This window comes from Macrobrachium rosenbergii, chromosome 12, assembly GCF_040412425.1.
Source record: "Macrobrachium rosenbergii isolate ZJJX-2024 chromosome 12, ASM4041242v1, whole genome shotgun sequence".
NCBI lineage: Eukaryota > Metazoa > Arthropoda > Malacostraca > Decapoda > Palaemonidae > Macrobrachium > Macrobrachium rosenbergii.
In genome coordinates this window covers 98,284,955-98,302,055 of record NC_089752.1, presented here as the reverse complement: position 1 = coordinate 98,302,055, position 17,101 = coordinate 98,284,955, and the positions used below count along the sequence as shown (strand labels likewise).

General features: G+C 37.1%; 1 protein-coding gene across 1 annotated transcript in view; it reads left to right on the top strand.

Annotated features, from left to right (window-relative positions):
• LOC136843779 (myb-like protein X) overlaps positions 1-17,101 on the top strand; it is a 219,032-nt gene that overhangs the window by 98,286 nt on the left and 103,645 nt on the right. Inside the window, 1 exon segment of the mRNA XM_067112488.1 lies at positions 5,664-5,819. Coding sequence (XP_066968589.1) covers positions 5,664-5,819 — 156 coding nt within the window.

The following is a 17,101-nucleotide window of genomic DNA, read 5'->3' as shown; positions in this document are numbered from 1 at the left end:
ATGGTTAAAGTATCCTCATGCTGGGGAGCATGAAGAGCCAAGCGCCAAGGGTTCCCCTTATCGAAAGGAGGAAGGGCGGAGGCGTCCGGAATGGTGTAGGACGGAGCTGACCCGCCGGAGCGCACGAGCCCGGAGATCTTGGTCTCCTGGCTCTGCAGCTTTTCCAATACTGTCTTCCACCTCTCGTCCATCTGCTTGTTGATTGTATCAAGCTGCATGCTTGCCAATTCTTGGAAATTGGAAGCAGGTTGACGAGGAGGGCTGGCTTTGGCTGCCCTTGATCTCGACCCCTTTACAGAGGGAGTGTCACTAGCTATGGAAGCCGCCGGGCTAGAAGCCCGTGACTTCCCCGGGGGAAAGGGAGTTGCCTTGCGGGAGGAAGAGGACTTATATCCCTTACCTTTTAGTGACTTTTTTACCTTGGGGATGGTCGATGTCAACCTATCCCCAAGGTAGGAGGACTTCTGGAAACCCTGAAAAGAAGATACAGAGGATGAAGGGGAATTAAAAAGGGAGTCCGCTCCCCCTGCCTCACTTACTTCCCTACCTACCTCCTGGTCCGGTTCCACATTCATGGGCTCCAGGTCCAAGTTAATGGCCGCCACTTCTCTTGACACTTCCACTGCTATGTTGACATCCTGGGAGGGCTGCGTCGCTTCCCGGATATGCTCGATCAAAGGGGCTGCCACTTCTGCTGGGACAGCCGCAGCAAACCGGGCGCCGGGGAAGAGGAGGTTACAAATGGCCTCCGATAGAACATATGGCCTCCCCGACGAGACGTTCCTCCCAAAGCCAGCCACCCAACCCCTAAGGGTGGCCAAGGAAGCGCATGAGAAGCTTGTTTGTCCTGAAAATAATAAGGACTAACTAATTGCACATCAAGGACTTAAAATATATATAAGGGATATAACAAGAACCTTATAAACTATCAAATAAGTCAAGGAACCAGTTAAACTAAAGGCCGTAACTTTAGGCTTACCGACTCGTCCTGGAACTGCTCAAACAAAGCGTAGCACACTTCACATCCATGCGGGTGCCAAACGATCAAGTCTCCCACCCTGACTGCGCAGCCGGAGTGGGAGCGGCAGACAACATGGCCGCAGGGCTGGTGCAGCACCGCGGTGCACCCGGACTCCAGGCAGCGTACCATTTGTATGGATAAACTGTATATGAGTATGCTTATCTGAAGGCACGCTGGAGTAAATCCGGCGGAGATAGGGGCCTTATGCTCGAGCAGATAACAGGACATGCAATTAGCAGATTATTAGTCCTACCGGAGTAGTCCGGTGAAGCAAAACAAATATATTATACATGGCAAATAAGTTAAGGAACGCCGGAGTTAAACCGACGGGAATAATATATACCTTAACCTAAAATCATGCAACATGACAGAGTAAGTTAAGTGACGCCGGATATGATCCGACGTGAATGATATATACCTTAACCTAAGGTCATGCACACTTAATATTAAATATAAATTGCTGTGAGTGCCGGAGACCGGCAGAAAAATCGCTGGTTAAATACATGGAATAGCAGTTTTTTAATGCTGGACAGTCATTCCAGTACTGAGACCCCGGAAACCCTGCTACCCCCGCCATTGGTTACGATGTAGGGGCGGAGTGGTTCACTATTAGAGCAGTTCTCGTACGTTCATAGGAGAACAAAAGTGAGTAAAGCCAACCTACTAAAACCAAAGACCACTGGAGTGGAAAAGGCTAGCGGTAACGGGGGGACCGAAGATCAGAGGAACGGAGTCACCTAAGGTTGTGGAAGCCCTGAAAGTGTCCGGAGTTCCGCGAACCAATGAGGAAGCGAACAAACGAAACACTAGCGAGGTGTGTGACGTTAAAACGGATACCAGGAGGGTGGATAACCTCCGATTGGAGACCCGTCTAGGTCCCCCCCCCAGAGAGTGATGGCCCCGAGAGGACGACGCTCCACACACGGGGAGGGATAACACATCACCTGCTATACAGGGGAAAGGTGGGGGAGTAATGACATGGCTGTGTCACGATACCAAGGTCGACTGAGTGGGGGAAACCCCCAGACACTGACTGCAACCCCCTTACCGGGTGTTGAAATGTACCGAGCCTCCCCCCGCAGGGAGAAGAAGACACTAGCCAGAAGTTACGAAAAGAGGTTAGGCTAAGCACATTGGATTACTGCAACCCAACTCACATCTTTTCCCTGAAGACGAAGCCTATAAAGGGAAAAAAGGGAGAGAGTGGAGGAAGGGGGAGGTAGGGGGGAAACTGTGAAGGGGAGAAAATTTCCACTCAGAAGGCCAACTGAAGACCGACATGTAGGGCATAGGGCTATGCATTGCGAATCACTTTTCTCCCTTCATTAGAAGGGGAGGAGGATTAACAGAGAACCCAAGCATACCCAAAACACACGGAACAGCGGATGGAACAACGAACGTGGCGCTCCCTTCACCGGCCCACACCTCCTTCCACAACTCAAGCGACACAGTCGGGAGAGAAGGGAGCAGAGTCAATGAGCAAAGCTAACCTACGTAGCCTAACTCACCGATTAATACGAGAGGGTTAGGCTAGTACCACAAAACACAAATATATACTGCTAAAATTTAACCAACAACAATACATCAATACATAAACAACTCAAAAATATAAAATAATAAACGCTTGTGCTAGGGGTATGTTCTACCCGAGGCGTTTAACAGGAAGTGGGCAACCAAAATGGCGCTCCTGACGTAAGCTAAGGTAATATTAATCCATAAATATCCATGTCATCCATTGTACCACAATTCAGAAAAACCGACTGTAAGATAGCACCAGCTTGGGGAACAAAATCTACTCGAGCGAGAGCCAAAAATTCTTTATGAAGGGTTAAAGCATAAAACCGTGGGAGGACGCTCCCTAAAGAATTGATACTAACACCAGTATTAATACCAGCACACTGGCCCGCTCAATGTAGATAAAATTCCCCAAAATGAACTTCCTGAAGGGGTAACGTCAATTGTAAGACAAAACATTAATGTAAATGACCCAGTGAAACCTCTACTGAACTGGTCTATAGAGGCGTGCCGCTAGGTCATCATGGCGGGCCGGGCGACGCAGAGGAACGCCCGATATTTGACCCATTAATTATTAAATTAAGGGCCAAATACAGCCTCGATACAACTAAAACCCCGCAAGAAGATGGTACTTAACTTAGTGGCGGTGATTTCAGTGACAGAAGACATGGTATTCCAAATTAAGCAAAAAGAACACAGAGCACAAGCAAAAGCGTGATCACAGAAACGCGTGCTAAGATGGAATGAGGGTGGATGGCGCTCAGGTCGTCAGTCACAGGTCCGGGTGAGTTGCCGCTGGAACAGCTCTTCTCGTACCGGGGGTTTTGACATTGGGACGTTCTACAGAGTTAGGTCCCGTGGTAGTGGACAAATTCACTCACCCTGCCCTATACCGACACCTGTTACATAATAGGTGATCGCTCTGAGGGTAGTAACCTCAGCATTCCTGTTGGTTTTTTTCTCTGTTATATTTTGCAATATTTATACCTAGAAATGTGTGCTCTAAGGGACATTTCACCGGCTGATACAGGTCTGGAGCTCAGAAAAGGGTAGGTTTCAAACCCATACCCCCTTCCTCTTCCCCCCATCCCCCTTCCCTTTCCCTGAAACGGGCTGGTGCTGCCCATAGACTTAGTAACTAGTGTGGTAAGTAAATTCTACAGGTTTATCATATCTCATTTCATTTACTCAATACCATAGAAGTATATTGTTGAAAAATGCCTTTTTTCCCTGTGTTTAGGTTTAGTGGGGATGTGTTTAAGTTTAGTGGGGATGTATTTAGGTTTAGTAGGGGATGTATTTAGGTTTAGTAGGGGGGTGTGTTTAGGTTTAGTAGGTGGTGTGTATAGGTTTATTGGGGGTGTGTATAGGTTTAGTGGGGTGTGCTTAGGTTTAGTGGGGGTGTTTTAGTTAAAAGGGGGTGTGATTGGGTTTAGTTGGGGGGGTAAATGGGACAATCACCATGGTAATGTCTGGATAAAATGGACAGTAACCACAGTAATATCTGGATAAAAGGGACAGTCAGCATAGTGATACCTGGGGGACAGTCACCACAGTAATATCTGGATAAATTGGACAGTCACCACAGTAATACCTGGATAAAATGGACAGTTAGCATAGTACTGTAATTTGTGGACAAAAGGGACAGACATCACAATAATATTTGGATAAATGGGACAGTCACCACAGTAATACCACCTGGATAAAAGAGACAGTCAGCACAGTAATACATTAGTACTGTAATTGGGTTAGCCATCATAGTAATATATGGATAAATTAGACATTCACCACAGTAATAATTGGATAAAATGGACAGTCACCACAGTAACACTTGGATAAAAGGGACAGTAGCACAGTAATATCTGGAAAAAAGGGACAGACAGTATAGTGCAATAATACATGGATAAATAGGACAGTCACCACAGTAATACCTGGATAAGAGGGACAGCCACCACAGTCATATTTGGATAAATTGGACAGTCACCACAGTAATACCAGGATAAAAGGGACAGTCAGCACAGTAATACCTGGATAAATGGGACAGTCAGAATAGTAATACATGGATAAGTGGGACAGTCACTACAATAACACCTGGATAGAAGGGACAGTTAGAACAGTAATACCTGGATAATTGGGGCAGTCACTGCAGTAATATCTGGATAAAATTGACAGTCAGCAAAGTAATACTTGGATAAATGGGACAGTCACCACAGTAATACCTGGATAATTGGAGCAGTCACTGCAGTAATATCTGGATAAAATTGACAGTCAGTACAGTAATACATGGATAAAAGGGACAGTCAGAAAAGCAATACCTAGATAGAATGTACAGTCACCACAGCAGTACCTGGATAAATGGGACAGTTACTACACTAATATCTGGATAGATGGGACAGTCAGCACCATAATATTTGGATAAAAGGGACCATCAGTATAGTAATATTTGGATAAAGGGGACAGTCAGCACAGTAATTCCTGGATAAAAGGGACAGTCAGTACAAGGAGATGCAGAAAAATTTTTCTGGGTTCTTTGGAGTTTTCCCAGGCAGTGCTGGGTTGGTCAGCTAGTAATTTCATGTTTTAACATTTTTTTTTTTTTTTTTGTAATTTTGCATCATTTATTCATTTTTGTTTATGTGGCTTTTAACATTTGTTGCTTATTGATGTAAAGTTACATAAATGATATATATGTTGATTTTTATTTTTCCTTAATATTTGATTTAAAAAACTACCATAAAGTTGAAAACTCCATAACACAAAGGAACATAAGTGGAGGCATGACTGTACCAAGTTGCAGACATGGCTTCCTAAATCAATGAAGTTGTGTAACAGTGGGTGTAGTTAACATTTCAGTGACTACCAGAAAAGTTCCTTTGAAAGAAATTGTTTTATGGATAAGTTCTTGTCCGTTGTTGCACTATTGCTTTAAAGCCGATTACTGCAGCATTAGATGTTTTTCCAGTATATTTTCCACATGGATTTAAAATCTTAAAAAAATTAATTGTAATAGTGATGTGTGTTGTTTGCAGATTTTTGTTTACCATACTGTTTTGTCCTAATAAGCTGTTACTTAATGCATATTGCAGAACATAGTATTCCAATCATTTAACTGAATATATTTCCTCAGGATGATGGTAATGAGAGTGATGCAGGCAATTTGGATTTGAATCAAGAAATGTATTCACTTGCCCACTATATATCTGATCAAGAAGAGCTCGTTAATCAGATGTTTTCAATTATTAAAGGGCCAAAACTTGAAGCCATGCTCCCTCCAATTCTCAGGGTTAGTACGTATAAGCTTCATGGTTATACTGCTTTCTTGATTATGTCACAGTGAGTGCTCAGCACCTATAGTTCTGTTTCATAGGTATTCATTATTTGTTGTAGTAATTATTTCATAACAAACCTATAAGTCATAATTAACCTTTATTTACAGTGTCAAATTTCCCTAGACATGCAGCTTCTGCAGTCTTAAAGATAGAAGGAGAATAGCTAGGAAATTGACTGCTGATTGTATAGACACATACTGTACACATTTTTTACCAATTTGGAGGAGCATTTTTCATTTTTTCTTGAGTGACATGTCTCATAGTTCATTCTTTTATGTACCTTATAGGGTATAACACCTCTGTTAAGGTATTTTGCCAGTTACTGCTTCTGTTCGGTTTGAAAATTTGTAAATTTATTTCTCTTTAATTACTCTTTCTAGTATATTGTCGTCTGTTTAGTTACAGTTAAACAGCTCTCCCTTTTTTCATTTCAGTTAGGAACAAACAACTATTGCTTCATTATTAGGTTAGGTTCCTCACAAATATAACATTAGGTGAATGATCAGATAATGATCCAATCAAAGCATGAATTTATTGAGGATATGTTTGTAGCCATTCAAAGGCAATTAATCACTAGCAGTTGCTCCCTATCGCTTGCATTTGCTATTTTCTTGTTAACCCTTAAACGCCTACTGGACGTATCATACGTCGACTAAAATTGTCTGTTGGGTGCCAAGTGGACGTACCGTACGTCGACTACAAAAAATTTCAACCTTCGGTCAACTTTGACTCGACCGAAATGGTCGAAAAACGCAATTGTAAGCTAAAACTCTTACATTTTAGTAATATTCAATCATGTACCTTCATTTTGCAACAAATTGGAAGTCTCTAGCACAATATTTCGATTTATGGTGAATTTTTGAAAAAACTTTTTCTTACGCCCAGCATGGTAACTCGGCCGAAAATTTCATAAATTCTTTCGTCATTTTGTTGTAATTTTTGCACTGTTCTATATTAGCCGTTACATAAAGTTTTATATATGAAAGTGTGTGCAATTTCATGTACAATACAACAGAAAATAACTCATGGTTGTAGCTTTTATCAGTTTGGAAATATTTTCATATAAATCACGATAACTGCCAAAATTTCAACCTTCGGTCAAGTTTGACTCGACCAAAATGGTCAAAAATCGCAATTGTAAGCTAAAACTCTTACATTCTAGTAACATTCAATCATTTACCTTCATTTTGCAACCAATTGGAAGTCTCTAGCACAATATTTCGATTTATGGTGAATTTTTGAAAAAAACTTTTTCCTTATGTCCGCGCCAGAAATTCTTTCATCACGTTGTCGTAATGTTTGCACTGTTTTATATTAGTCGTTACATAAAGTTTTATATATGAAAATGTGCGCAATTTCATGTAGAATACAACAGAAAATAACTCATGGTTGTAGCTTTTATCAGTTTTGAAATATTTTCATATAAATCACGATATCTGCCAAAATTTCAACCTTCGGTCAACTTTAACTCGACCGAAATGGTAAAAAAACGCAATTATAAGCTAAAACTCTTACATTCTAGTAATATTCAATCATGTACCTTCATTTTGCAACAAACTGGAAGTCTCTAGCACAATATTTCGATTTATGGTGAATTTCTGAAAAAAACTTTTTCCTTACGTCTGCGCTGTGTAACTCGGCCGAACATGTCAGAAATTCTTTCATCATGTTGTCGTAATGTTTGCATCGTTTTACATTAGTCGTTACATAAACTTTTATATATGAAAATGTGTGCAATTTCATGTAGAATACAACAGAAGATAGCTCATGGTTGTAGCTTTTATCAGTTTTGAAATATTTTCACATAAATCACGATAACTGCCAAAATTTCAACCTTCGGTCAACTTTAACTCGACCGAAATGGTAAAAAAACGCAATTGTAAGCTAAAACTCTTACACTCTAGTAATATTCAATCGTTTACCTTCATTTTTCAATAAATTGGAAGTCTCTAGCACAATATTTCGATTTATGGTGAATTTTTGAAAAAAACATTTTCCTTACGTCTGAGCGGTAACTCGGCCGAACATCTCGGAAATTCTTTCGTCTCGTTGTCGTAATATTTGCACCGTTTTATATATGAAAATGTGTGCAATTTCATGTACAGTACAACAGAAAATAACTCATGGTTGTAGCTTTTATCAGATTTGAAATATTTTCATATAAATCACGATAAATAGAAAAATTCGACTTTCGGTCAACTTTAACTCGACGAAATGGTCGAAAACTGCAATTGTAAGCTAAAACACTTACAGTCTAGTAATATTCAATCAATTAGCTTCATTTTTCAACAAACGGGAAGTCTCTAGCACGATATTTCGATTTATGGTGAATTTTTGAAAAAAACATTTTTTTACGTCCTCGCGTTACTAATTCATGCATCATTTTGTGATAATATTTTCTGTGTTGCTTTGATTGTTTTACAATTTGTTATATACCAAAATCATCACAATTTAGTGTACAATACAACTAAAAAAAATTAACTCATTAGCTTTAACTGTTGTGCTTACAGCGCGATTTGTATACAATTATATAAGAGTTTTTTTTTTCGCTGTCATATTCCAATATTTATATATGATAATGATATTTTTTCATTTCTGATGGTTGCATACTAAACTTCAGGCAATGACAAAAAAGGAGCCAAAATGAACTCTTAATTTTAAAAACTAAGCGTGCTGTGATTTTTTGAAAAAAACTTTTTTTCCGCTTCGGCGCTAACTCACCGAACGCCGCCGGCATACGGGAGACATTTTTGTAAATAGAGGCTCGGCGTTTAAGGGTTAATGGTTCTGATGTAGTTAATATTGACGTTGTATAACATGAGTAGTATATACAGTACTGTGATCCTTATAATGCAGCTGGTTCATAGTTACCACATGAGGTTGATTAAACCTTTTCATAAATTCTAAAGATCAAGCAAGTTATATGTTGATTTTAATAGGATTTCTTACCTGGATATTACTTTATAAAAAAAAATTATGTCCTTACGAATCTATAAACAGTTTTGACGGCTTCACAGGATCCTGGAGTCTTTAAGAATTTAAGAAGACATCATAGTCCAATGGGCGTTTCTCCAGGAATGCTTCAGGAGCTGAAGACTGCTTAAAAGGATCTTGGAGCTGTGAAGATGTCTTCAAGAATATGTTTTAATCCTTTGAAGCATTTTTCAGCTCCTGAAGGATTCCTGGACAAACACTCATTCTTAAATTCTTAAGGGGATCGGCCGGTTTCCCACTTTTTTAATGACAGGTTGCTGATATATAGGGGGTTTGTTTAAGGACATTATGTGGAACTTCTGGGGAAAAAATTTTTGGTCAATGACCTTAGATTTTGTGACGCCAGAGCGTTTTTCGGCCAAAAATGGCCATTTTCAAAATGCATCTTCTCCTTTGCTTTTAGTTTTTAAGGGATAGGATTTGAACTATGTATAAAACACATATGGACCTTCAGTAAAATGCCAGGGATTTTTTATTTTTCAATTCTTCTTCGAGATATGAATTTTTTTCTTTTTTATGAAATTTTCCCAGAAAAATGACCAAAAATCAGCAACTCAAAATATTAAAAATCCCGGCATTTTTTTAATCTACCATGTTTCCCCATGTTATATATAAAATTTCGTTTAGATTGGTCCAATACTAAGGGAGGAGATGCATTTTAAAGGCGAAAAACTTATGTTTTGTTAAACGGGCCTTCAAGGTTTTAGTTACATATAAAAAGTAAAAGGGCCTTCAAAGTTTTAGTTACATAAAAAAAGTAAAAGACTGTGTTATAATTAATTTTATGGTTTTAATTTTTATTTTTGGCTATTAATTAATGCAAAATGATTATAAATAAGAATATTAATTGATTATTTATGTGCCTAAGACACATTATTATACATTTTAGGCTCCTGGTCCCCCCCTCTGTCTGATCTTGTTGCAAGGTATTACTCTAGGGTATCATAGTTGCCTACACTTTTTTATTAGTGTCTCGAATCCATCCCTTGCCAAATGGATCCTGGAATTACTTGACATTCACAGTTATGGATTCGTGATTCAAGTAATTCATCAAGTCTTGCTTCACTTAACCCTTTAACACCGACTGGACGTATTTTACGTCGACGAAAATTGTCTGTCAGGTGCCAAGTGGACGTAAAATACATCAAGTACAAAAAGTTTTTTTTAAATATTTGCGGAAAAATACTTATAGGCCTAATTTATGAAAAATTTTAAATCACGTGCCTTGAAGGATGCTGGGAGTTCACAGATCACGCTGTTGTTTTGTTTGCAAGCGCAATCCAGCTGCGCATGCACGAATTTCTTTCTTCTCCCATCATCAGCGACGCATCTCAGAAATTCTTTCGTCACTTTGTCGTAATTTTTGCACCGTTTTATATTAGCCGTTACATAAAGTTTTATATATGAAAATGTGCGCAATTTCATGTAGAATACAACAAAAAACAACGCATGGTTGTAGCCTTTATAAGTTTTTACATATTTTCATATAAATCACAATAAGTGCCAAAATTTCAAACTTCGGTCAAATTTGACTCGACCGAAATGGTCGAAAAACGCAATTGTAAGCTAAAACTCTTACATTCTAGTAATATTCAATCATTTACCTTCATTTTGCAACAAATTGGAAGTCTCTAGCACAATATTTTGATTTATGGTGAATTTTTGAAAAAACTTTTTCCTTACATCTGCACACGTTAACTCTGCTGAAAATCTCAGAAATTCTTTCGTCACTTTGTCGTAGTGTTTCTACCGTTGTATATTAGCCTTACATAAAGTTTTATATATGAAAATGTGCGCAGTTTCATGTAAAATACAACTAAAAACAACCCATGGTTGTAGCTTTTATCAGTTTTGAAATATTTTCATATAAATCACGATAAGTGCCAAAATTTCAACCTTCTGTCAACTTTGACTTGACCGAAATGGTCGAAAAACACAATTGTAAGCTAAAATATTACATTCTAGTAATATTCAATCATTTACCTTCATTTTGCAACAAATTGGAAGTCTCTAGCACAATATTTCGATTTATGGTGAATTTTTGAAAAAAACTTTTTCCTTACGTTTGCGCGCGGTAACTCGGCTGAAAATCTCAGATATTCTTTCATCACTTTGTCGTAATGTTTGCACCGTTTTATATTAGCCGTTACATAAAGTTTTATATATGAAAATGTGCGCAATTTCATGTAGAATACAACAAAAAACAACGCATGGTTGTAGCCTTTATAAGTTTTTAAATATTTTCATATAAATCAATGTGCCAAAATTTCAAACTTCGGTCAACTTTGACTTGACCGAAATGGTCGAAAAACGCAATTGTAAGCTAAAACTCTTACATTCTAGTAATATTCAATCATTTACCTTCATTTTGCAACAAATTGGAAGTCTCTAGCACAATATTTTGATTTATGGTGAATTTTTGAAAAAACTTTTTCCTTACATCTGCACGCGTTAACTCGGCTGAAAATCTCAGAAATTCTTTCGTCACTTTGTCGTAGTGTTTCTACCGTTGTATATTAGCCTTACATAAAGTTTTATATATGAAAATGTGCGCAGTTTCATGTAAAATACAACAAAAAACAACCCATGGTTGTAGCTTTTATCAGTTTTGAAATATTTTCATATAAATCATGATAAGTGCCAAAATTTCAACCTTCTGTCAACTTTGACTTGACCGAAATGGTCGAAAAACGCAATTGTAAGCTAAAATATTACATTCTAGTAATATTCAATCATTTACCTTCATTTTGCAACAAATTGGAAGTCTCTAGCACAATATTTCGAAAATTGTGGTAAAAATTAAAAAAAACCTTTTTTTTAATGCTCTGGGTGCATTGTAAACGGCTGAAAATCTCATTATAGTTTTCTTTCATCACTTTGTTATGATTATTTTGCCATTTGGGTTTATATTAGCCGTTACATAAAGTTTTATATATGAAAATGTACACAATTTTATGTAGAATACAACAAAAAATAACTCATGGTTGTAGCTTTCATCAGTTTTGAAATATTTTCATATAAATCACTATGTGCCAAAATTTCAACCTTCGGTCAACTTTGACTCGACTGAAATGGTCGAAAAACGCAATTGTAAGCTAAAACTCTTACATTCTAGTAACATTCAATCATTTAACTTCATTTTGCAACGAACGGGAAGTCTCTAGCACAATATTTTGATTTATGGTGAATTTTAAAAAAACTTTTTTCTTACCTCCATGCGCAGTAACTCTGCTGAAAATCTCAGAATTCTTTAGTCACCTTTGTCGTAATTTTGCACCATTTTATATTAGGCGTTACATAAAGTTTTATATATGAAAATGTGTGCAATGTCATGTAGAATACAACAAAAAATAACTCATGGTTGTAATTTTTATCAGTTTTGAAGTATTTTCACATAAATCACGATAAGTGCCAAAATTTAAATCTACAGTCAACTTTGACTCAACCGAAATGGTTGAAAAATGCAATTGTAAGCTAAAACTCTTACAGTCTAGTAACATTCAATAATTTACCTTAATTTTGCAACAAACAGGAAGTCTCTAGCACAATATTTTGATTTATGGTGAATTTTTGAAAAAAAATTTTCCTTACCTCCGCACGCAGTAACTCTGCTGAAAATCTCAGAATTTCTTTAGTCACCTTGTCGTAATTTTCGCACTGTTTTCTATTAGGCATTACATAAAGTTTTATACATGAAAATGTGCGCAATTTCATGTAGAATACAACAAAAAATAACTCATGGTTGTAGCTTTTATCAGTTTTGAAATATTTTCATATAAATCACAATAAATATAAAAAATTTGACCTTCGGTCAACTTTAACTCAACTGAAATGGTCGAAAACTGCAATTGTAAGCTAAAAAAACTTACAGTCTAGTAATATTCAATCAATTACCTTCATTTTGCAACAAATGTGAAGTCTCTAGCACAATATTTCGATTTATGGTGAATTTTTGAAAAAAAAATTTTTTTACGTCCGCAAGTTACGAATTCATGGATCATTTTGTGATAATATTTTCTCTGTGTTGCTTTGATCATTTTAAAATTTGTTATATACCAAAATCATCGTAATTTAGTATACAATACAACGAAAAAAAACTCATTAGCTTTAACCGTTTTGCTCACAGCGCAGTTTGTATACAATTATACTGTATATTAAATTTTTTTTCACGCTGTCATATATTTCAATATTTATATATGATAATGATATTTTTTTTCATTTCTGATGGTTGGACACTAAACTTCAGGCAATGACAAAAAAGGAGCCAAAAATGAACTCAATCTTAATGAAAAAAACTTTTTTTCCGCTTTGGCGCTAACTCCCGAACGCCGCCGGCATATGGTAGACACTTATGTAAATAGAGGCTCGGCGTTTAAGGGTTATTATGATCATTTTATTTTCAGGATCGTCTATAATATCAGCCTCCAAGCTACTACTTTCTTCTTCTAAAATATCTTTGCCCTTTAGTAGTGACAAACGAATAAAGAGATGTTTAGGGGTGGATGTGGTTGGTCTCTGGTCAGCAGAGATCGCAGCCTGCGCCATTTGCTGGGCGACAGCTCTCTCTCTCTCTCCGTCGCTCCATTCCCCTCTATGTTACTAATTTTTTTAATTCTTTCTTCTACTTCTCGCCTGGACTTATCCACTTGGCTTTTCTGCATTCTAGAAGCATGAAGTGAACTCTTGGACCTTTTAGGCATGGTGAAAAAACAAAAACACTGCAGAAAATACAGAGTTCAGTCAAGGCTAGCGAGCACGAAAAACGTGACCTTCTAACTTGGAAGTTTATAGACAACTGTCAGCCATAGTCGGCGTCATGGCATGACGCATGCTTTGTCATGGCTAGGAATAACTAAAAAGGTGCCAAGTAGGATATTATTGACGTTATACATTTCATTTCAAAGGAAGTTTTCATAACATATATTGCAAAAGCTATACCAGACTAAATCATTTGCCCTACTGGTGTTTTATGGGTATATAGTTATTGTTACATTGGAGGCCATAACTAGAGAAATAGGCAAATTTTAGCATAATACTTCGTGGACACATTCTTGAACCCTATACGAAGCCATAGAATTTTTTCAGCAAATCGAATTTTTTGAAGATTTTTTGGGTTTTTTAGGCAGCCGATCCCCTTAAAGACTCCAGGATCCTGTGAAGCCGTCTTCAGATCCTGAACGGATTCCTGTCGGATCCACTTAGTATTGTGCAAGAATGGGGGAAGCCCACATTCTTGGAGATTCTTGAAGGGACGAAAGGCTTCGAAGATTTCTTCAGGGGAACCCCACGTTCTTGAAGGGAAGTGAATCTGACAGGAATCCATTTAAGAGCTGAAGACAGCTTCACAGGATCCTGGCATCTTTAAGAATTTAAGAAGATGTTATAATCCAATGGGTGTTTCTCCAGGAATGCTTCAGGAGCTGAAGACTACTTCAAAGGATTAAAACGTATTCTTCTTAAATTCTAAAGACTTCAGGATCCTGTGAAGCCATCTTCAGCTCCTGAACAGATTCTTGTCAAATCCGCTTCCCTTTAAGAACGTTGGCTTCCCCTGAAGAAATCTTCGAAGCCTTTCATCTCCAGGAATTCCCAGAAGCCTTCGACCTTTTGGCTTCATCTCCATGAACGTGGGCTCCTATTCTTGCACAATACTAAAGAACAGTGTGTTATGGAGAAGAAATCAGAGACGAAAGGCTTTGAAGAGTGTGGAGATTGTCTTGAAGCCTTCAGAAGCTCCACCAGAAGCCTCTGGAATTCCCAGATGCCCTTGAAATTCCCAGAAGCCCTCAGAATTCCCAGAAGCCTTCAGAATTCCCAGAAGCCTCCGGACATGCAAACAAGAGGCAGAAATGCAGCCATGGAAATTAATATAATAGATAAAGGGCCCCCTGATTGACTGAAATGCAAGAACTGTATGCAATAAATGTGTAAATGATTGTAATTTATAGGAAAAAATTATTTAATGAAAAGAAATTAAGTAAATAGAAAAGTGTAAAGAGAAACAGAAGAAATAATTACTCAAACACCTAGCTCCACACAACTCAAGCACTTACATATTGGCAATATTTAAAGTACATGCATCATCTTCATTGCCTCAAACACCTTGTGAAGCAAAGGGCCTCTGTGAAGATCTGCCATTCATACCTTGCTTTTGCTTTATCTTAACCAAATTTCCACCCATCTTTCTTTCTTTAAACCTTCAGCTGAAAACCCTAATGGACAGAGTCAATAAACTATAAACCCAAGAGGGCTCCCAAGGGAAATTAGCTTTTAGAGGAAAACAAGTACATATAAATCTTGATAACTGCCAAAATTTCAACCTTCGGTCAAATTTGACTCGACCAAAATGGTAAAAAAACGCAATTGTAAGCTAAAACTCTTACATTCTAGTAATATTCAATCATTTACCTTCATTTTGCAACAAATTGGAAGTCTCTAGCACAAAATTTCGATTTATGATGAATTTTTGAAAAAAACTTTTTCCTTACGTCCGCGCCAGAAATTCTTTCGTCACGTTGTCGTAATGTTTGCACCGTTTTATATTAGTCGTTACATAAAGTTTTATATATGGAAGTGTGTGTAATTTCATGTAGAATACAACAGAAAATAACTCATGGTTGTAGCTTTTATCAGTTTTGAAATATTTTCATATAAATCACGATAACTGCCAAAATTTCAACCTTCGGTCAACTTTAACTCGACCAAAATGGTAAAAAAACGCAATTATAAGCTAAAATTCTTACATTCTAGTAATATTCAATCATGTACCTTCATTTTGCAACAAACTGGAAGTATCTAGCACAATATTTCGATTTATGGTGAATTTCTGAAAAAAAAAAAAACTTTTTCCTTACGTCTGCTCGCGGTAACTCGACCGAACATCTCGGAAATTCTTTTGTCACGTTGTCGTAATGTTTGCATCGTTTTACATTAGTCATTCCATAAAGTTTTATATATGAAAATGTGCGCAATTTCATGTAGAATACAACAGAAAATAATTCATGGTTGTAGCTTTTATCACTTTTGAAATATTTTAACATAAATCACGATAACTGCCAAAATTTCAACCTTTGGTCAACTTTAACTCGACCGAAATGGTCGAAAAACGCAATTGTAAGCTAAAACTCTTACATTCTAGTAATATTCAATCATTTACCTTTATTTTGCAATAAATTGGAAGTCTCTAGCACAATATTTTGATTTATGGTGAATTTTTGAAAAAAACATTTTCCTTACGTCCGCACGGTAACTCGGCCGAACATCTCAGAAATTCTTTCGTCACGTTGTAATGTTTGCACCGTTTTATATTAGTCGTTACATAAACTTTTATATATGAAAATGTGCGCAATTTCATGTAGAATACAACAGAAAATAACTCATGGTTGTAGCTTTTATCAGTTTTGAAATATTTTCATATAAATTATGATAAATAGAAAAAATTCTACTTTCGGTCAACTTTAACTCGACCGAAATGGTCGAAAACTGCAATTGGAAGCTAAAACACTTACAGTCTAGTAATATTCAATCAATTAGCTTCATTTTTCAACAAACGGGAAGTCTCTAGCACAATATTTCGATTTATGGTGAATTTTTGAAAAAAACATTTTTTTACGTCCACGCGTTATGGATTCATGCATCATATTGTGATGATATTTTCTCTGTGTTGCTTTGATTGTTTTACAATTTGTTATATACCAAAATCATCACAATTTAGTGTACAATACAAAGAAAAAAAAAATAATCCGTTAGCTTTAATCATTTTGCTCACAGCGCGATTTGTATAAAATTATATATGAAAATTTTTTTTTGCGCTGTCATATATTTCAATATTTATATATGATAATGATATTTTTTTCATTTCTGATGGTTGCATACTAAACTTCAGGCAATGATAAAAAAAGGAGCCAAAAATGAACTCTTTAATCTTAAAAACTAAGCTTGCTGTGATTTTTTTAAAAAAACTTTTTTTCCGCTTCGGCGCTAACTCCCGAACGCCGCCGGCATACGGGAGACGTTTTTGTAAATAGAGGCTCGGCGTTTAAGGGTTAATAGGGCCAAATTGGCCAAACATCCTCCTTTCTGAGCCAAGAACTTCACATATGGATTTTTTAAAATATCTATCGTGAAAATTACTCACCCAGCATTGCTGGGTACCTAGTGCAAAAATTATGGACGTCATCTATCTGGTAATACCAGTCCGTATGGAAGATATGGTTAGATTATATCCATACTGAGAGCCCAG